This window comes from Cervus elaphus, chromosome 14 (genome assembly GCF_910594005.1).
Source record: "Cervus elaphus chromosome 14, mCerEla1.1, whole genome shotgun sequence".
In the NCBI taxonomy this organism is placed as follows: Eukaryota; Metazoa; Chordata; class Mammalia; order Artiodactyla; family Cervidae; genus Cervus; species Cervus elaphus.
The window spans coordinates 32,841,847-32,864,738 of record NC_057828.1 but is presented as its reverse complement, the minus strand read 5'-3'; the positions used below and the strand labels follow the sequence as shown (position 1 = coordinate 32,864,738).

Genomic DNA, 22,892 nt, shown 5'->3' with positions numbered 1-22,892 from the left:
CTAGGAAGCCCCATTTATACTTGACTCATTTCCAAATAAAAGTGAGTGTTTCAAAGAGAGGTGAGTAGGAGATAAGACTGTAAAATTAGAAACAAAATGTAATGTTAAAATTATGGGGAAAAAAGTATTCTAGCATTACTTAGCATTCTATAGTGTGTTAGACATATGGCTAAGCAATTAAAAAACATTTCTCGTGATTTTCACAATAATCCAAATGGTAGATATTATCCTTATATTAAAGGTGATGAAAGTAAGGCTCAAGAGCTGGAATCTAACTACCAAGCTACATAAATATACAAAGAGAGAGTATAAATTCTTAGTAAGCTAAACAGGAGACAGAAGTAATGATCGCGCTTGTGCGCTACATTTATATGAGTTGCCTTACAGGCAAGGCAAAAAGAAATCATAATTCTCATCTGACAGAAGAGAAAAACACATAGATTTACCAAGTATTAAATCACAGGAGGGATTTCTTCCAAGAATGCTAATAAGTATGCTGGACAATGTCTTCGACAATAGCTCACAACACAATGGCCTTTCACAGAACTGCTTCTAATGTCAATAGAATATAACTCAGTGAAAGAAAAGATTTCTGTTGCTCAGGGGGCTAATCCTGGACTAACAATTAGTAAGTACCAATGTGCTGTAAGATCCCTAAAATTAATATGGTTACACTGTCAAATAAGTTCGAAAAACATTTCATATTATAGAATATGCTTAGAGATTCAAAACATTTTTAGCCTACTAAAAGTTCTAAAATGCTCTGTATTTACAAAACTTATATAAATAAGTTAATACAGAGTTTCCCGTTACTGTTATTGCCATCCTTTGGGAAGTCAGGTTGGAGTGTACTGACTCAGAGATACGTATACACTTTCTTTCCTTCAGCTGGTCTTTGAATGAGGAAGGGTAAGCAGACAAATTCACAGTCATTCTCACTAACAGGAGACTAGAGCATGGATATTTTTTATTATTGATTGAGGAGAAAACCATAGCTTTGGTGCAAGAGTTTTCATTTGGTATTCAAAGTGTCTGGCTGGAAAAGAACTGCAACTAGTAAAATAAGACTGAGATAATGGATTAAACAATCTTAAGAGCAGATTTTAATTGACACTTAAATATTAGAGATCACCCATAACTTTCATGTTAAAACCTCCAGTTTTGAGCAGCTCAGCCTTTTGGAAGCTTACCAGGGAAAAGTAACTATAACATGTACCCCAGGTAATAAACCAACAGATCTGTTAGATGACATTATTTAGAATGAAGCTTCTAAATTTTAGAAAGTTCTTGTCAAAAATGACTTTATTTCTTTAACATAATTAAAATGAGTTTTTATTCTCAGTGATAATTAGAAAGTAGACAATATATCTCTTAAGGCTATTCCTAGATCGCTGCTCAGAAACATTGGACAACGTACTTATCTTCCCACTTGCTTCAGCAAAAAAGAAGTTCATTATTTTTACTTTAAACCAGATCTACATAAATATGGAAGGTAATCATACCACTAGAAACCATGATACTAAAAACCATGTTTTTAAAACATTAATTGTAGGCTTACCATAGGCTTACTAATAGAAGCAAACCACCAGAAAAGGTTTAAAAAGAAATCTTTTAAGCAACTGCATTTGACTTTGAAGAAAAACTCACAATCATACAAAAACATTAGGCATTATCTTCACTCTACAAACTTTAACCATGGAGTGCAGCTCGCCAGGCTCCTCTGTCCATGGGATTCTCCAGCCAGGAATACTAGAGTGGGTAGCCATTCCCTTCGCCAGGAGATCTTCCCAACCCAGGGATTGAACCCGGGTCTCCCATATTGCAGGCAGATTTTTTATCATCTGAGTCATCAGATGGAGACCTCAAGGACACATTACATAAGGACACATACACATTACATATCTACCCCTTTCTCATTGATAAGCCCTTGAACTACTTTTTCCTATTTTCTTCTATTACTACAAATACAGGGTACAATTAAGATTTTATTCACAACACTAACTGTAATGTTTTCTGTTCTCATAGTTGAAAATTAACAATAAAGTATAATAAGCACAAATTAGCATGAAAGACAAAGGAAATTAAAATACTGAATTAAGAAACAAAGGCAAGGAGAGAAGAATTTTAGATAGGGCAAAAAAGAAATTAAGATGTCTTTGACTCAATTCCATGTATAAGTACGTGTATAACTCAAAAACAACTTCAGAGTATATACATTTTCATATGTTTTATAGTATTTATATTGACTCAGCACATAAACTGATGAACTAAACCCAGTGGTTTTCAGCGGGAGTAATCCTAATCTTGGGAGTTGTATGGGCATTTTATTGAGGGTATTTTTGTTTCACACAATGCTTGGGGAGCACCATGGGTACTTACTGCTCAGGAGCCAGAAATGCTAGACATACTGCATGCTTAAGACAGTTCCATACAATGAAGAATTGTTCCAAATCCAACAAGACTTGTAAATGTCTGATCAGACATTCTAGAAAGGTGACAAACTTGTTTATAATTATCTGAGCCTATAAGGAAACCTCCTTTGTTTATACAACAACATTTTTACATAGCTTTAATAGCACTGAATTCTCTAGGGAAATTAAGGTAAGATTGCATTTAAGAATTAAATGCTACAATTATTCAATATTTCACAAAAGCATATCACTGAAGCCAAAAACAGTTTTGGTATGTGTATTAACAAATAAAACACATTTTCTGATCTGCATTTTGCAACTTCCCTTTTCACAGTGACTCTGTACAGGTACAAGTATATGACTTCTTAATTATGTCTTAATTACTTCTTAATTATGTCTTCTAGTCTAGTCATGCCTGAGCACTTACACACAAAAGTATATATTATTTTAAGTTATTTTAATGTTCATTCTCCTTTATGTTCTAGTTACGGCATTTATATTGATATTGAATTTTGAAATATGTAACTAGGTAAACTGCATTACCTAAGAAATTTCATTTCAAGATAGTAGAGAGGACAATAAAATAACTGTCTTAGAAAGATGGAGTTAGGCCTGAAAGAGCTGAAAACCCAAGATCTAGAACAATGCTACAGTTACACATTCAACACACACATAAGAAAATATTTTAATACACAGCCTGGGACACATCCCACAGTGTCTCACAGTACTGCTGAGATAGAATTGGATGTCTAAATTGTTTTTAATCACTGCAGCAGATTTCAAGTGCAGCCAACGTTGAAAAACCACTGAGCTAGGCTAAATTAAAAAGGAGGTCACTATATACACAAGATAGATTAAAACTATAAAATACTATTCTATACTTATAATTAAACTATTGCCTTACAGGAATTAACATTTTTATAATAATGAGGTGGGAAAAGAGTTTCTAAAGCTGGACATAAAACCTAGAAATGATAAATGAAAAGATGTATATGCTAACCAACATAAAAATAAATAACTTGTATATCAGAAACAAGAAAACCTAACACCTCAAATATGGTTGAAAAGTAAAGAACAAACTAGAAAAACAAAATCTAAACTATATATGTGGATAGTGTTAAATGTCTCCAAAATACAAGGAGGTCTTATAGAATAACTAAAAAAAAGGGTGAATATTTCCATAAAATTAGGGGGCGAAAAGTGAAAGACATGAAGAGATAATTTATGCCTAAAAAAGAAATGCCAATAAACAAAAAATACAAAAAAAACAGTGATCAAAGAAATGCTAATAGACACAAAATATCATAGGTGACCCGTTAGTGTGCTAAAGATAAATGAAAATAACTGTATTCAAAAGTTTCTAGGGTGTAGGCAAGTGAGGGCTCTCTAACTTGTCATTAGAATTATGTTTCCCTAATCCTTCTGATGAGGGTTTAGTAGAGAACATCAGAATTTTTAATGTGCATTTTGCTGGCATAGAAGTAATATTATAATGTGACTAACCCTAATTTAAATGATATACATAAATAAGCTGAAGAATGCTCACTGTAGATTTGTTAAAATATTAGAAAATTGGCACTAATTTTCCAGTTTTTCCTATAACAAAAAGCCAATTTTGTTCTCCCCTGTATAGTTTCCCAATACTGTTATCTTTTACAAATATCATACATTATATTTATAAATAGAAGCAAACATAATTATCTTTCTTATATCTGTTAATGGTGATTCAGGGGGAAGCATTTTTATATGAACAAGAAAAAATTAAAATCACTATTAATAAACACAACTTCTTAATGTTTGTTTATTTTGGAAAACCTGGTTGTAACTCCAATAATCCTTTAAATGGATTAATTTTCAAATATTAAAAAAATGCTTCAATAAGTTCTTTTATAACACCAAAGAGATTTTTTGTAACACAAAGACTCAGTAAACTCACCAACTTTTAAATATTATTATTTTATTTTTGAGCTCCCCATGTGGCACTAGTAGTAAAGAAACTGCCTGCAAATGCAGGAGATGCAAGTTCGATCCCTGAGTCAGGAAGATCCCCTGGAGTAGGAAATGGCAACCCACTCCAGTGTTCTTGCCTGGGAAAATTCATGGACAGAGCAGCCTGGAGGGCTACAGTCCATGGGGTCATGAAGAGTTGGACACGACTGTATCATGCATATAAGAGGTGTGCAATAGATATCTGATGATTTATTCTAAAATAAGTACCACTTAGGAGATGTAATTTACTATATATTTACCACTGTTTATTTTAAATTTAGGCCATCCAAAAAGATCAGGAAAATCCCTAACAATTCTTGCTCTAACCAGTCTGAGATGGTCTTGATTGCTTAATTACGAAAGGAGAGGACTGATGAAATGTTAGGACAGAAAGAAAACATCCATTTATTTCTTCTTTCTTACACAAAATAACCTTTACACTATTATCATAATGCTTTTATCCCTGAGTTGGACACAAAGCCACTACAGCTTAATAACCCATTTAAATACTATTTAACATTGAATTTTGGTTGGATTAAATACTCATTTTAGGGCAGCTTATTATTTTGTGGGATAGCATGTGGGAAGGGTCAATATATAGTGAGCCCAGCCTGGGTAAAATACATCTAATTTACAACTAAGGGCTCACTAGACATTTATTCTGTAACCAGACTGGATTCAACCATCTCTAAGGCAGCTTCTCAATGATAAAAAAAAAAAAAAAAAATCTATGATTCTGTAATATCCATTTCTAACAAATATGTGAATTATGTCAAAAAGGCATGAAACCTCCTCGTGCATGCATGCTAAATAAGCTTCAGTTGTGTCGACTCTTTGCAACCCTATGGACTACAGCTATACCAGCCAGGCTGCTCTGTCCATGGGATTCTCCAGGCAAGAATACTGGAGTGGGTTGCCACGACCTTCTCCAAGAGATCTTCCCAACCCAGGGACCAAAACCATGTCTCTAACGTCTCCTATATTGGCAGGTGGGTTCTTTATCACTAGTGCCATGTCGAAAGCCCCTGAAACCTCCTCATGTGAGACTTAGGAAAATTTGGAATGGTATTTTCCTCAGATTTGGGATCATTTAAAGATGAAGGAAACTGGCTTAAACTGTGGAAAAAAGAAAATGAATTCTTTTAAGCCAGCTTATTCAACAAGTTCATTTGTGATTGATAACCTCTATTAGCCACAATTAATAACCATTAATATGCACAATCATCTACAGTTTGTCTCCTATGAGCAAAACTTAGGATATTTGAGTTGCCATGTGACTTGCAGGAAAGAAAGAAGACCCAACAGTATTCCATTCACTTGCAGATCTCTTAATGGCAAATAAATAATATCCTCTTCATGCTTCAAATGTAGTACACTAATGAACTGCAGGTTGACACATGCCTGAAGACCTGAAAAGCTGGAATCTGGGAAAAGAAAACTGGAAAGCTAAGCAGTCTGTGTAACAAGTTACAGTTGACTGACAGGTATTGATTAAAATCTTGCATAAAATCTCCTTAGAGCACGCTAGAGACCTCGTGATAGACATTAGACTTATCACCTTAAAAGCTTTTTGGATGCTATATAAAATGTAGAACAAGAGTGCCTTCCCACAGCCTTAATCAAATTAGACAGATAGGGCCAAATATAAAGACAGAGTAAGGCAAGAGGATGGTCACGGGACAAGAAGTTGACAAAATAAATAAATAATTACTCCTTAGGAAAATGGGGATTACAGTCTCCTGGCTAATTGAGGAACCTCATAATAAATAACAACATGTGTCCCAAAGTCAGTCAATCACCATCTAGTACAAGGTTCAGGTCAAATCCATTCTGACACCTATTTTTGGAAAGTTTTATGGAAACAGCCACATTCACAGCTTACACTCACTCTTTTCATAATACTACAGCAGAGTTGTAGAGCTGTGACAGAAATCTTACAATCCACAAAGCATGCACAAGGAGGTTTCATGCCTTTTTGACATAATTCACATATTTGTTAGGAATGGATATTACAGAATCATAGATCTTTTATCATTGATAAAAAAATAAAAAATATTTATTATCTGGCCCTCCACCAAAAAAGTTTGCCAACCTCTGATCTACTGAGAAGTCATACCAAGGTGGAATGATGCAATTGATACATTTTATCTGGAAGGGCAAAATAAATAATTCTCTACACACTTCCAATTTTCCTTGAAAGAAGTCTCCATGGTAGGTTAATTGAAATGTCAATGCTGAGTTCTAGTGGAACATGGCAGAGGCACATGCATTTTATCTCCCCAACACAAGTAATCTACCAAGTTTTTAACTCCCAAAGTAAACCAGAAGGGCCATCAGAGGATGAAGGGTTTAATCTCTTTTCTGTAAGTCAGAAAGTGAGAATAGGAGGACAGGCTAAAGAAACAGGGCAAATGAGGCTGCCTCAAAGTGGTAGGTAAGTTTTTGAGTTAGTTACCTTCAAAATCTTCAACTCCTGCCAAGCAGAACTCCAACAAGAATCTGGAATTGAAGACAATGTATGGGGCAGAGAATGGGATTAAGGAGTGACTGAAGAAGAAAGTACTAACCAGAATCTCTATACAAGAGCATCCCAAAACATCTCCTTACTACTGGCATGATTTTGAGTAAGTGGTAGAGTTGAATGCAATGCTAAAAGTATCTCTGATCCAGATCACTGCTTTCACTTTCTGCTTGGTCTTCCTTCCCTCACCTTTACCCCGTTATAATGATTTCCTCAAACAACAGTCTCATTCTTTGAGTGGCTTAAGGTTATGATCACTTTATTAGTGATCACAACTACTTAATAGTTGTGGAGTGAGCAATATTTTTTAAAGAATGGATTAAGATATAATTATATTACAGTAAAATGTGCCCATCTAAGAGTATAGTTTGATGTGAACAACACCTAAATTAAGATATAGAATGTTATTACTCCCAAAAGTTCCTTTGTGGGCCTTCACATTCAAGCCCTCCATCCCCAACAACCAAAGATCTGGTCTCCATTATTACAGACTAATTATGCCTGTTCTAGAACACACTACTACTCTCCATGTGGCTTTACTGCCTCTGTAAAGTGTTTCTGAGATTCAGTCATGTTGCTGTATGCATAAACAGTTGTACTTTATGGTTGGGAAACAGTAAATTACATGTATATGTATGTGTATACACACGCACACACACAAATACAAATACACACACACCTACCTAGGAGTAGAATGCTAGGTTAGTTGGTAAGTATACATTTAACACTTTTAGAAAACACCATACTTTTCCAAAGCAGTTAGAACATCTCACATTCCCACCAGCGGAGTATGAGGTTCCAGCTCTTCCACTTCCTTGTTAGCACTTGGTATCGTCGGTCTTTACTATTTTAGCCATTCTAGTGGGTATATAATGGAATCTCATTGTGGTTTTCATTTTCATATCTATGATATGATATCTCTGACTAATGATATTGAGCCTTTTTTCTGTATATCTCACTGAAGCGTCTATTCAAATCTTTTGTCCACGTTTCCGGATGATCTTACTATTGAATTGCAAGCACTGTTTAAAAAGTATAGATACAACTCTTTGGTTGGATATATATGAATTACAAACATTTTCCCCAGCTTGTGGCTTGCCTTTTCATTTTCAACTTTGATCTAGTCCACTTTATCTATATGTCTTATATAGTTAGTGCTTTCTGTGTCCAGCCTGAGAAACTTGACCTAGAAAATTCAAAGATTTTCTCTTAAGTTTTCTTCTATAAGTTTTATAGCTTTGGCTTTTACATTTAAGCCTGTAATCTATAAGAGACTTTGGGGGGGGGGGGGAGAGTGCTGTATATATATATATCAATTCTTTTCCATATGCATATCTGTCACTATTTGTTGAAGATCATCTTCCTGATTAATTCTTTATGTGGTGTATGTTTTCATTTTGATGAATGCTTGAATTCATTTATTTCAGCTTGTTTTCAATATTAGGATTAAAAAACTTAAATCAGACAGACACACACACAGAAGACTATCCTTTCAACACTGAATTACCTTGGCACCTCTGTAGAAAATAAACTGGCTATATATGTGTGGGATTGTATTTATGTTTTTTAAATTGTTCTATACATTATGATGTTCCGACATCTTAAAAACCTTTCTGGCTGGAGAGAGACTACCCATCCCAGAGCTAGCCAGTTCTCGTGCATGCGTGCTAAGTCACCTCAGTCGTGTCCAACAATGTGTGACGCTGTGGACTGTAGCCCACCAGGTTCCTCTGTCCATGGGATTTGCCAGGCAAGAATACTGGAGTGGGTTGCCATGCCCTCCTCCAGGGGATCTTCCTGCTCCAGGGATCGAACCCACATCTCTTATGTCTCTTGCATTGGCAGGTAGGTTCTTTATCACTAGTACCACCTAGGAATAGACAGCAAAAGGCTCAGCAGGGAGCATGCCTTTGATATGCAAACTAACCAATCACAGACCTACCTCTCCATCTGCTTTAACATTCAGAGTCAGGTACCAGGCAACTAGAGACCACTCTTATAACTCAAATCTCCCTGGAATTATTCAAATTAGCCAGTCTGAAACTGTTTATCTTACACTTCCTCACCTTTCCTGCGGAAACCTTAATAAAAGCGCTAGCCTCTAATTCCCCCTCTCTTCTCCTTTCTGCCTCCTGACCATTCTGAGGCTCCCCCCATGTGATGCCATGTGGCAATTCATGCGCCTGTTTCTAGATATATGAGTATAATAAACTGTTTTTCCTGAGCTTCTCCGAGTCCCCTCTTGCAGCCACAACTACCTATCACAGAAAGAACACAGAACAAGGCCTCTTCCTGAACTCTCCATTCTGTTCATTGCACCGTATGTCTATCCTAAAACCACTGTCTTCATTACCGCAGCTTTAGCATAAGTGTTTAAATCAAGGGCTCTACACCCTGAAACTTTGCTCTCCTTTTAATAAACGACTCAGTTTAAGTCCTTTACTTTATCACATAAATTTTAATCAACTATCAATCTTTGGGACTTTGAGTAGGATTGCACTGAATCTGAATCTAGAAAGTGATATTTTGAAATCACTTATTTGTAACTTTTTACTGATTTTGAATTTTTAAAATTAAAATACTTAAATTTAAATTTTGTGTTCTAGAACAGCATGCAATTATCATTAACCTTGACAACATAAGAGTAAAGGTACAACTAGCAAACTATGGAAAATGGAGTGATAGAGAAGAGGAAAGAGTGGGAATACTAATATCTTCACTTTTAAAGTAGGAATCAAGAGATACTATTTAGAATTGATAAAATATAGATGGAGGCTTGCACACAATGTTTAAAGTTACAAACACGAGAAAAAGAAATTTAACCTAATAGACATATAATAGTTATCACAATTCTAACAGCAAAAGCAGATTTTTTTTTTTCTACCTAAAACTGGGTCTGTTACACTTGCTTCCTCATGTCAGTAAAGAGAATCATCTACCCAGTTTTTAAAGCCAAAAGCCAAGGAATCACTCTTGATTCTTCTCTTTCTGATCCCCATGATCAATTCCCCTACTTTTTTTTCACACAGTCTAATCCCCCCACAATCTGAGCAAGAATATCCAGTTGCCTATTCAATACCTCCAAGCAGATGTTTAATGGGTACAGACTAAACATTTGTATATTATAATTCTCCTCTTGGAACCTGCTTTTCACTAAGATTTCTGTAAGTCACTAATTAGCACCACCATTCACCCAAAGTTACTCCAGCCAGAAACTTAAAAGTTGTATATCTGATTGTTCTTTTTGTCTAACCTCTTACATCTAATCTATCAACAAACTCTTTTAGCTACACCTGCCAAATATGTCTCAAATTCAATAATTTCTTACCACCTCTACTGCTACCCCTCTAATCCAAGCCATCAGAGCTCTTGACTAGACCAATGCCTGACACAAGCTGAGTTCTCAACTTGAATGAATGTATGAATGAATGAGCATCCATGAGCAAACTCAGTCAGCTCTTCCTTCAAAAGATATCTCAAATCTAACCAGTTCTCTTTGCTGTTACTACTCTAGTCCTATCCACCATCATATAGCAACCAGACTACTATAATCAAATAGAGAAACCTCTAACTGGTTTCTCTGTCTCTACCCTTGCCTCCTATAACCTGTTCCCACAGCAGCCAGAAAAATTTCTTTAAAATTTCAATCAGACCATACTACTAATCCCCATTCCCTTCTCAGAACCTTATAGTAGCAGCCCATCACACAGAAAACAGAATGTTTATTTTTAGCCATAGAAAACAACTGCCTCATAACCTGACTCCTCCTCTCTCTCTAATCTTATCTCTATAACTCTCTTTGTTGTTCATTCTGGTTCACCAGATTGGCCTTCCTTTCCGTCACTGAACACACCATATTCATTCCTGCTTTTACATTTGATGTACATCCAACCTGAAATTTCTTTCTCCAATATTCACATGTCTTGATTACTTCTTTTAGGTCTCCACTCAAATGCCACCTCCTGAGAGGTCTTAGACAGAGAAATATTTATATCCCTATAGACATGGATATGGATATATCTCTTTCTCAGTGTTATGTATGAGATATATAGAGAGAAGATAAATATAGATAGGTATATGTATATATGTGTATATGTATATACATACACGCATACATATATAAAAATAGACTCCTAATCCCCATCATTTTCTTTTACCCCCTTTATTTTAGGCATAAAAATAAGACAATATTATATATCTGTCTCATAAGGAAAATGAAAGCTCCATAAAGGCAAGGATTTTCTGTGTCTTGTTCAGTAATACTGTGTCAGGGAGATGGGAGGGAGATTCTGGAGGGAGGGGACATGGGTACACCTATGGCTGATGTTTGACAGAAAACAAAATTCTGTAAAGCAATTATCTTTCAATTAAAAATAAATAAAGTGGCAAAAAAAAAAATACTGTGTCAGAGTCAAGAAAAGTCCTAGCATCAGCACTACTATTTGCTGAGTAAATTAATAGAGTGATCAAGTCCTTCAAGTCTTAACTCATTGGTCTCAACTGCAACTGCTTTTTTTTCCATACAATTAATTTTTTTAAGATCTTAATTTTTAAAGCAGTTATAAGTTCACAGCAAATTGAGAGGGAAGTACATAAAGTTCCCATGTATCCTCTGCCCCTACGCACATATAGCCTCCTCTGTTACCAACATCCCCAGCACAGTGGCGCATGTGTTAAAACTGATGAACTTATGTTGACACAACATTATTACCCAAAGCCCACAGTGTACACTAGGGTTCACTCTTGGTGTTGAAAATCCTTTGTAATAGGGGTTGGAAGGTTATTTTTATATATGTATAAAATATCATTTTCATTTTTTCATATGAATTCATCAATCTGTTTACATTCAGCTTCTTTTCATTCCTCTAAAATGATAAGTTTTTTCCTACTTCAAAGCCTTTACATTCACAGTTCCTTTCACTTAAAAAAAATCTGTTCATGGCTAATTGATGTCAATGTATGGCAAAAACCACTACAATAGTGTAAAGTAATTAGCCTCCAATTAAAATAAATTAATTAATTTAAAAAAAAATCTGTTCCCAGACATTTCCAAAACTAGGTACTTTTAGATTCCAGGCCAGATGTCACCTCTACAGGAAGTCCCTCTGTAACCACCCATGTAATGGCAAGTTAATACTCGGCCAAATCATACTCACTTATATTAATACAATCATGGCATTTGTGACTGCCTCCTCACTCCTATAAACTTTATAAAAGCCAGGGCCTTGTTTACTTGGTCATTGCTAACTGCCCACCACCTTAATCCCAATTTAGAACAGTGACTAGCTAGCAGGTACTCAATAAATATCTGTTGGATAAACTCTGGAAGAATGGAGGATCCTGACATAGCTATATAAGAAGAGAGACAGGAAGGAGATGCCAACATAGGTAAGCTACATTCCCTGTCCAACAGAGCAGGAAGTTAATAGTTAATACCTACACTGGTGAATCAAAAAATATTACTATGTCTCACTTGTACATGGAGTCAGAAAAAAAAAAAAAAACTAATAGATACAGAGAACAGACAGGTAGGTATTTACCAGAGGCAGGAGACCAGGGAGGAGGTAAAGATGGTCAAGTGATACAAATTTCCAATTTATAAGAATTAAATAATCCCTGGGATGTAACGTACAGGATGGTGACTATAGTTAACAACACTGTATTGTATATCTGAAAGTGATAAAAGAATAGATCTTAAATGTTCTCATCCCAATAAAAAACATTATAATTACATGTGGTAATGGATGTTAACTAAACTTATCATGATGATCTATCAAATATACACCTATCAAATCATTATGTTGTACATCTAAAATTAACACAGCATTAAATGTTATTTATATTTCCATTAAAAAGAAATATTACTACAGACATTATTTAGAGATGCTGTAATTTTTAAAATCTAATTCAACAATTATCACTAATGAAAGGTATTCATTCATTCATTCATTCATTCACTCAACAAATTATACTACATCTGCAGAATACAAACTAGTTTCAGGGGGTTAGGAAAGAAGGGAGTGACACTTAATCGAAGTTCTAAAGGATAAATAGAAATTCAGTAGCTAGGGGGAGACTTCTGGTCTAGGTCCAGGAACTTAAACAGCCAAAGGTCCTGAAGTAAAAACACAGTAAAGTCTGCAAGTTTGAATTTCATCCTGAGGAAAAGGAGGGCCAGGGTCTAAAACTGGCGAGTGAGAGATTATGCTGGCGTTTCCCTGGTGACTCAGAGAGTAAAGAATCTGCTTGCAATGCAGGAGTCCCAGGTTTGATCCCTTGGTTGGGAAGATCCCCTGGAGAACGGATTGGCTACCCACTCCAATACTCTCGCCTGGAGAATTCCATGGACAGAGGAGCCTGGCAGGCTGCAGTCCATGAGGTCATGAAGAGTCCACTTCGCAAAGACACAACTGAGCAACTAACACTTTCCCTAGAAAAAAATAATCACTCTGGTTCCTGTGTAGAAAATAGAAGCTGGCAAGAGATTAAAGACTGCAGCTAACCTTGGAAAAGAGATCATGGTAACGTGCACAAGGGTAGTTGTAGAGAAGCTAGAGAGAAGTGAGCCAATGCAGACCTTCAGGTGGTAGAATTAGCAGAACATGGTAGTGAATGGGATGTGGGGTCAAGAAGAATGTAAATCAGAGATGATGACACCATGGCACCTGGGACTGCTAAGTGGTTGGTGAGATTATTTACTAATGTTCAAAACCACAGAGTAAAGCAGGTTTGGGGGAAGATAATGCACTCAGGTATAGATACACAAGACTTGAGACACCAAGTGAGGTTCCCGTGAGATGTGGGTCTGGTGCTTGGAGAAAGGAAGAGGCTGGAGATGGAGTCCTGAGAAAAATTAACACACAGATGCCAGTTGAAGCCACGGGAGTAGAGGGGATCATTCCACGGGCAAACATAAAGTGAGATGAGAAAAGCTCAAGCCTGCAGAATGCTGTAGAAATCTGAAGTTAAACACGATCAAATAATTTTAACCTTGATACAGTATTCCCTTTTTGTTCACAATTAGACATGAAGCCAACTTCTCTACAGAGCACCCAGTGTATATCCTAGCAGCCTGAAGCCCAGTCTGGCTTTCTTCATTACCATCATTTTGGGTTTGACAACTCATTAAATCACCCTGCTCACTAATGTGGGATTCATCAAAAATGAATCAAATCATTCCACAACTAAACATCAAATGCAAACTCAAAAATATAATTCACATTTTTAAAGAGCTCTATAATTACCAACATAAAATAGAGCCTCTTCCTGCTAATATAGTACTTTTAAAAAGTAGATAAACTGCTTTGATGTGGTGCCTAGCTGCTTATTTTGCTCGGCACTTAATTCAATTAGAAATGTACATATTGTGAATCAAATTAAATCTATCAGAGATGAAGTAATAATTGGTGAACCTGTCTGAAACTGGTTTATTTGCTATCAATATTACAAATTTTGAGAATTTTTGTAAGAAAACTTAGCCTGCTCCTCCTCTTTGACTCATAACCATCAGTGATATTCTGATTACACCAATATAAATATAAAACTGGATCCCATATATAAGCCACAACCCATCTATTACAATATCTGACACCCCATAACAGAGTCTACACAGAAGAATATAAACATTTTTGTGCATAGCAGTAAATATGTACATATGTGTATACTATGTATGAAACACATACTAACAGTTTTAGCGTATATTCTCCACTCACAAAACAAAGAGATTACCTCTGAAAAACAGAAGTAGGAATGGGGGAAGAACACTGGAGGAAGACTTTTTACTCTGTATTAATCTATAGTATGCTAACTTTTATAATGCAAATGCATCCTGGTTTCACTTATGTTTAAAAATGAGGTGTGAAAACTGATGCCACTGATATATTTCTTATGGACTCAGGGGACATTACACCCAGTAACACCTCGGCCTCCTGTGGACAACTCACTGATGCAATGGCCCCACACATCAAATGCTAAGCTGGTGAACAAAAGTCATGTCCCCCTCGGGTAAACGTATTATAGATTTTATGTTATGAATTCACATCTTCTCTATCAATTTCCATTCCAAGTGCTCTTGTTCATTACAGTTCATAGTTCAGTTTGTCAGTTTAATTTTGTGCTCCTTTGTAGGTATCCACAATAATTACAGTGTTTAATGCTGTACCTTAAGGGTGAGTTTAACAGAGCAGTTTAAATGCATATGTTCCGGCCATCCTCTGACTCCCACACCAGCTTTGGGCACACACTCCGTCCCCCACCCCTCACACACAAACATATGCACTAACTGTGTTATAGATGGTATCTTTCATCTTACTAGCTATTTTCCCATTACCTTCTACAGTATCTGACGATGACATTATTATTAATGCTACAGTAAACAGCTAATATATGTGGTAAAAATACACGCACTGTAATGAATCAAAATGACAAACCTACCCACCAGACTGCCTCTACTCATTCTAATCAGATAATGGGTTTTGCTTTTTTGTTTCTCGAGTGTACTATAAAAGGAGGGTGTAGCACTGGGGAAAACATTCATAAAAACAAGGGAAAATAAAAGTAAATGTTCAGGTCATTGAGAACACAAAGGAAGCTTATCGAGAAAATCTGTATCAAGTAACAGGATAATTCATTTGTTCTATATGGAGTCTTCTTAACTCGAAGTTCCCTGAAACATGCAGCTCAGTTTCACGTGAATAAAATATCTAAACCATCACCATGGACAGTCTTTCTACAATTTATCTTGCAGAAAAGGGGTGGGTTTGTTTTCATATTTTGCTTTTTGTTGCTATTATTGCTCATGATCTTATACAACTCTGGCATCTTTAAAATTCTGATAGAATTTTTGGTTTACAAAATGAGGTATAGCACATTCAATTGATTTTCATGTTCCTTATTTTTATTAGGAAAATGTTATTTCTAACCTATTTCTTGTATTTTTTTTTGTTTGCATTCCTTGGGGATGTACTCATAAGGATGTACATCCTTATTAAAAATAAAATAAAGGTCAGGGATAAAAACGAGATTACAATAGAAAATGGAAAGCTACAGCTAATCAGAATGTTAGAGCAAGAATGAAATTTAGGGTTAGAAGAGACGTTAAGAGTTTGGATTCTGACTACCTGGATTCATTTAACAAACTGCAGAGCCTACAAACTATAGAATGTCTGGCAGGCTGCTTGCTATTCTACACCTCAGTTTCCTTAATAGTAAAATAAGCATAATAATAATAGTTAGTCCTTTGAAGATTCTTGTTAAGAATAAATAGAATACAATAGGGCAAGGCATATAGTAGATGTCTAATACTATGAGCTCTTACTAGTAGTACAAAACAGGAAACTAAGGCCCAGAGAGATTAAGTGTTTCCTCTGAGATAATTTAATTGGACTGACGGCAGAATATTATTAAAATGGGTCCTCTAATTTTTTTATGTTTCAGTTTCTTTTCCATTTAGAACATACTCTATTTGTAGTCTGGAGAAATTACTTTCAAAGTAAAAAGTGATATAGCAAAAATCCTTCAGATAAGCACAGCCTAGATTTAAAAGGAGGAAAAGAGGAATTTTCACATGTGTGTGTGTATGTATGCATGTGTGTACATGTATGCATGTACACATACACATACACGCACACACCAAAATAAGAAGCAAAATGTATGGATGGAAGGTGGGTGACAAGTGACACAAACACAAAACCTCCAATTAAGACTTTTTATTATGACACAATTCATTAGAGCATAATTACATTTCTTATTAAGTGATTAATCATAAGGTTAGAAGAAAAGGTCGTGTTGAATGTTAATTATACATCCTTTAAAGAATTTCAAAGATGTGAACAGCAGTACTCTCACAGACTGTCAGTTGTTGCAAATTAAAGGCACTAGGCATTATCTTTAAAAATACAAACTATATATATCCTTTTACTAATCAATATAATGTGGAAGACTCTGTCCTACAATTAATTTGCACAAGTGTGCAAAAATGTGCACAAAAGGATGTTTATTGGTATACTCCCGGCAATACCAAATATTGGGGAAAAAATCATACATTCATTAGTGGGGAAATTATGATTGTGGTACATCCATGTAATAGAGTAAACAAAATGATAACAAAAGTTGTTCTAGATAGATTATTCAATGAAAAGACAAATCAAAGTATACAAGAATCTGTGCCAGAATAACCTGTATCTGCTTTTTAAAACAAAAGATAAAGATACATGACTGTGTTTGCACAAAAAATGCTTCAAAGTTACACAAGAAACTTAACAGCGGTTAGCTCTGGTAAATGGGATTAAGGTCAAGAAGACAAGAAGATGGAGAGGAGTGAACATTTAACTTTTCTTCAGTGACATACGAGCTTCCCAGATGGCTCAGCTGGTAAAGCACCTTCCTGCCAACGCAGGAGACGCAGGTTTGATCCCTGCATCAGAAAGATCCAGGGAAGATCCCTGGGTTGGGAGAAAGACATGGCAACCTGCTCCAGTATTCTTGCCTGGAAAATTCCATGGACAGAGGATCCTGGTGGGCTACAGTTCACAAGGTCACAAACAGTCAGACACATATATATACACACATATACATGTATATATTTATATACTATATAGAGTTTATATATTATATATATAATTTTTGCATATACATATATGATTTTTAAGTTGAAAGAAAACAACGTTACAAGAAATAAAAGCTTATGAAGAAACAGTTCAACAGGCATTAACGGAGAACAAATTTAAGAGTAGAGAACTTATATACAGCAGAATTCTTACCTGACACTTAGCACTACAGTATTTGGCGATTCGGCATTGAGAGCATCGCATCAGCTTTTCCTTCCTGTTAAAGAATAAAAATAAAGTTAAAAAATAAAGTTCACATTAGGAAGTGAATGAGAATCATATATGGCTGAGGAAAGAAAGAAAATGTAGTCATCATGCTGACACCAAGATGTTCCACTCACTCCATCTGTATAGTCCATGAGACTTAGATTTTCACAGTGGTGAACTTCTTCTTTCAGTGTGAGACTAGTGACTTTTTTAAAAAAACTAGTGTTCTTTTTTAAAAATTGTGGTAAAATATATGCAACATAAAATGTGCCACTTTAACTATTTTTCTTTTTTTTTTGGTTTTTTTTTGTATTTATTATTATTTTTTTTTATTAGTTGGAGGCTAATTACTTCAAAAATTTCAGTGGGTTTTGTCATACATTGATATGAATCAGCCATAGATTTACACATATTCCCCAGTGCATAGTTTTAGTGGCATTAAGAACATTCACATTGTTGTCTAACAATCTCCACCACTAATGTTCTTTTTAACATAAATTTAATGAAAATACAGAGATTCCCACTTAGGCAAAAAAAATCACTTTAATAGAGTTTTTAATCTCTGCATACAAAATTCAGAATCCAGTCTATCAACTAACTCAAAGTATCCTATGCCTTTCAAATATAAAAACTGTCCAAGTTTTAATTTATCATGTAGGTTAGTTGTAATGTACTCTTTCTAGGAAATGATTTTTAATTTCCATTAAATTCAATTACTACTTTCAACATGCTAAATTGAGATACACCAAAGTTATGTCCCCCTAGGTCGCCTGAGGAAGAAAAAAGTCAAAACAAAGAAATACTTTATTATAAAATGAAACAATAAATTTGATGATGAGACTCATAGTGACAAATAATAGACAGGACTGTGTGTGCATGCTAAGTCACTTCAGTCGTGTCTGACTCTTCACAGCCCTATGGACTGTAGCCTGCCAAGCTCCTCTGCCCATGGGATTCTTCAGGCAAGAATACTGGGATGGGTTGCCATTTCCTTCTCCAGAGGATCTTCCCAACCCAGGATCAAACCCCTGCCTCCTGCAGCTCCTGCACTGACGGCAGATTCTTTACCCCTAAGCCACCAGGGAAGCCCACATTATAAAATAAAACCAATAAATCTGATGATGCAATTCACAGTGATAAATAACAGACAGGACTATAGATACTTTCAAGGTGGCCAAGAGCATTAAAAGTCAAACTATAATACTAATATCAGTAATGAAATAAGAAGAAATCTTTCTAAGCACTTCTGATGTGCCAGGTATGGTTCAAACTTCTTTGTATCTATTGACTCACTTCAGACAATTCTGTAAGCAAACAGTTTTATTATGCTCATTTAAGAGATACTTCAACACATTTTCAAGAGATAAGAAGTAGATGACTAAGGAAACACACCATAAAGTGCGATGCGGCAGGTGACACTGAAAGGTTAAGAACAAAAACCACAGAGAATCAAAACATGAATATATCAGGTACCTCACTCACAGGAGAACACAGATAGGAGCATATAATACTGGGAGAGGTTAAAGGTCTAAATAAAGCAAAGTCAAACACCTCCTTCCCCCAAGTGTAGATTTACAGCTGTCAGATATCAACATCCCAAACAACAACCCAAATCCAAACAATATGGCCTTAAAGTCCTTGTTTTTAATGACCATACTCCACTACCACTATTAGACAAAACTGGATCAAAGCAAAATCCACCCATGGGCAATTGATGAGACACGCTTCAAATAAAAGAACACACAAATTTGGGATGAGAAGAATATGATGGGCAAATAGTAACATTAATATTAAAATTTAATTAATACTAATAGAAAAAAGCCTGTGTTACTATATCAGTATCAGAAAAAAAAAAGACGTTAAGGTTAAAAATATTACTAGAGATGAATAAGTCAATACACAAAGATTAAGAGATTCCAACCACCAGGTAATAGTACCCAGCAAAAAGTGTACCCAGTCTAAAAATACGTAAAGTAAAAGTAATAGATCTAAGATAAAAATGAGGAATACATAATAAATTAATACAAGTAAAGCCTTTAAAATAGTACCTGGAATATACTAAGTACCATACCAGTATATCACCATAACAGTTATCACTATAACAAGTCTTTTTCAGGAAGTCATAGATCAAGCAGATAAAGAAGGAGGAGCTCTACAATTTATTTGATTTCATGTAACACACAGAACCTTGCACCTTTTATATGCATGTGTATTCACACACTCTCCTCAGGCACTCACTGGCCTTTTACAACATACGCCCACGTACTAGGCCACAGAGCAAATCTCAAAAATTACAAAGAATCAATAATATATATATATATATATATATATAAAACTATCTCCAACAATAAAAGAATTAGATTAGAAATCAGCATCAAAAATCAAGCCAGTAAAATCTCATATTTATGGAAATTTAAAAGCTTACCTCTATATAATTCAACAAAGAAGAATTGTCATGAAAATTAGAAAATAGATTACATAATTTAAAAAAAAACTCAAAATGTAATCTAAAGTAATACTAAAAGGAACATTTATAGCTTTAAATGCTTACATTGATTGCAGTGGTATAACTTTTTAATCTCTTTAACGCTCCTCGTAAAAAAAAAAAAAAAAAAGACAGAGTAAGTAGGAAATAGGAAAAACTAACCATCACTCCCCAACCTGGAAAGGTACAACAAAACCAAAAGTATTATCAGAAAAAAAACACTACAGGCTTCAAGAATTAATTAAATCAGTATATTTGTGGGAGAAAACAAAGGCAACTTCCAACAGACTTGAAAACAGAAGTTCTAAACTGCAAAAGATATCCGGCAGAAAGTCTGTCAAGCCAACTGGAGAACTGCCACCAAAATTGGGAGAGAATGCTTTCAGCAAGAACACTCCTAAGGACAAGGTCCCAGGGGCGCTTCTGAATCCTGCCTTTCCTTAGACCTGGCTCCTCAGATTTCTCCTCGTTTCCTTTTTTCTTGTCTAAGTTGCTCAGAGGTTATTTCTGCTGCCTGCAAATAAAGATCCCCAACTATATAAAATGTTTCGTCTCAATTTTTAAAAATAACAAGCAGAATCAAAACACCCAGGAAGGTCAGTGGTGAACCTGGTAGCAGGTATTAAAGTCTCACCTTCCCTCTCCATAGCTTTCAACCACAGACTTTTATGAATTTTAGCATAGACAAAATGAATAGCAGGATGATTCAAAGTACTTGGATAATTTAGTTGCCATTTGATGCATAAAGAAAAATTCTTTAATATGAGTTATTTAAATGTTTGGGGTTATTTTTACACATCATATAACTATATAAATAAACTTAACTTCTCAAGTTTCAAAAAAAATAAAAAACAAAAACAAACAGTCAACTGAATCCAAGAGAAAAGTTGTGTCTTTGATTAGAGGAACCAGTGAGCCTTTGAAGAGTTACTGTTTTTCTCTGTTGGGTAAGGTTCAGAGTAATAGCATACTAGGAAGGTTTCCCTACAGAGAAAAAACCTGGGCAGCAGAGGGAGAGAAAAATAAGCATTAGAAACACAGCCTCCAGACAGTTCAAGAAAACATTCTCTTTCTCTTAAAAATCAACATATCATTTCTAATTGAAAAATTCATATTTTTCTTTAAAAAATCAGAAATGTACAGGTCAAATAAAAAGCAGCATTAATTAGAAGCCCCTAAATAAAAAGGATCACCTATTCTAGGCAGTTCCAGAGGCTAAAACAAGAAATACTGAATGGAAGGTAGAGACAGGCAGATTTTGTCTAAAGGTAAAGATCTTTGTGGCAACAGCTCAAAATTCAAAAGAAATGCCCTGAGACAGTGGAGTTCTCAGTCTTCTGACATGTTCAAGGAGAATCTGGTACGTACATTTACAGACATGATGTAAAGGAAATTCTAGCACTGCAAAGGAACAGGAGTTAAGTTTCCTTCTAATTCCAAATTAATTGGTTCTCCTCCTCTTGTATAAGCAACAAATACAAACTAAATTTGAAGACAAAATTTGGGAATAGTATAAGGCCAAACATGATAATCTCAGAGGAGTACAGAAGTGAGGAAAACAGCTTTCACAGACTACACAAACATCCTGTTTGCAAACTGATTATTTCAAGAGTGCATCTAGAACTAGAATTTCTGAATAAAAAAGAATCTAAAGAAACAGGTTAGGAATGTATCAGTAACAGCAAACTGATTAATTTTTATCTATTCTTCCCCTCAAGAGACAAATAATAGTATGCTAGAGAAGATATATTATTGTATACTAAAATAAATGGAAGTTTTAGATCCCACTGCAAAAAAGCAAAAAGGGATCCCTTATCACTTGTTCATATAAACTCAGATATGTTATTGAACACAAAGTCAACTCAGAGAAACTTCTCAGCTTGCTCAGTGCCCCAGAGAAAGTGATTCATGGAGCATAAGTGAAGTCCTCTCTTCCAAGTAAAAGTTGGCTCATAATTAATTTCTCCAATAGCCTATGTAACTGAAGTATGGAAAAGAAATAAAAGTCAGGCAAAATTAATTGTTCTTCTAGTATACAAGTTAAAAATTTATACTGTTGACTCCTAAACAATGCAGGGTGTAGGGGTGTTGACCCTACGTGGAGGCGAATATCTGTTTGTAACTTAATAGTGTGGCCCATGTATCCAAGGTTCTCTATCAACAGATTCAGCCAAACTCAGACCATGTAACACTGTAGAGTGTATTTAGTAAAGGAAAAAAAAAAAAAACCTCTGCGTATGAGTGGACCTATACAGTTTAAACCTGCGTTATTCAAGGGTCAACAAGGGTCAGCTGTATGTGGATATAGAGGAAACCGGTGTCTCTAAGAAATGAAACAAATAAATTGGAAGACTGAGATTGACCTATATACACTACTATATAAAAAATAGATAACTAATAAGGATCTGAATTAAATTCACCCATTCTCATCCATTTTAGTTCACTGATTCCTAATATGTCGATGTTTACTTTTGCCATCTCCTGTGTGACCATGTCCAATTTACCTTGACTCATGGACCTAACATTCCAGGTTCCTACGCAATACTGTTCGTTACAGCGTTGGATTTTAGTTTCATCACCAGACACATCCACAACTGAGTGTCATTTCTGCTTTGGCCAAGCCATTTCAGTATTTCCAGAGTTATTAGTACTTGTCCTCCATTCTTTCCCAG

The 22,892-nt window shown here is 35.3% G+C and overlaps 1 protein-coding gene across 1 annotated transcript in view; it reads right to left on the bottom strand.

The window, feature by feature from the left end:
- The window catches only part of SMYD3 (SET and MYND domain containing 3), a 709,727-nt gene that overhangs the window by 539,086 nt on the left and 147,749 nt on the right, over positions 1 to 22,892 (bottom strand). The window contains exon 2 of the mRNA XM_043923815.1: positions 17,682 to 17,745. Within this exon, the coding sequence (XP_043779750.1) occupies positions 17,682 to 17,745 (64 nt within the window). The remainder of the gene's footprint in view (positions 1 to 17,681; positions 17,746 to 22,892) is intronic.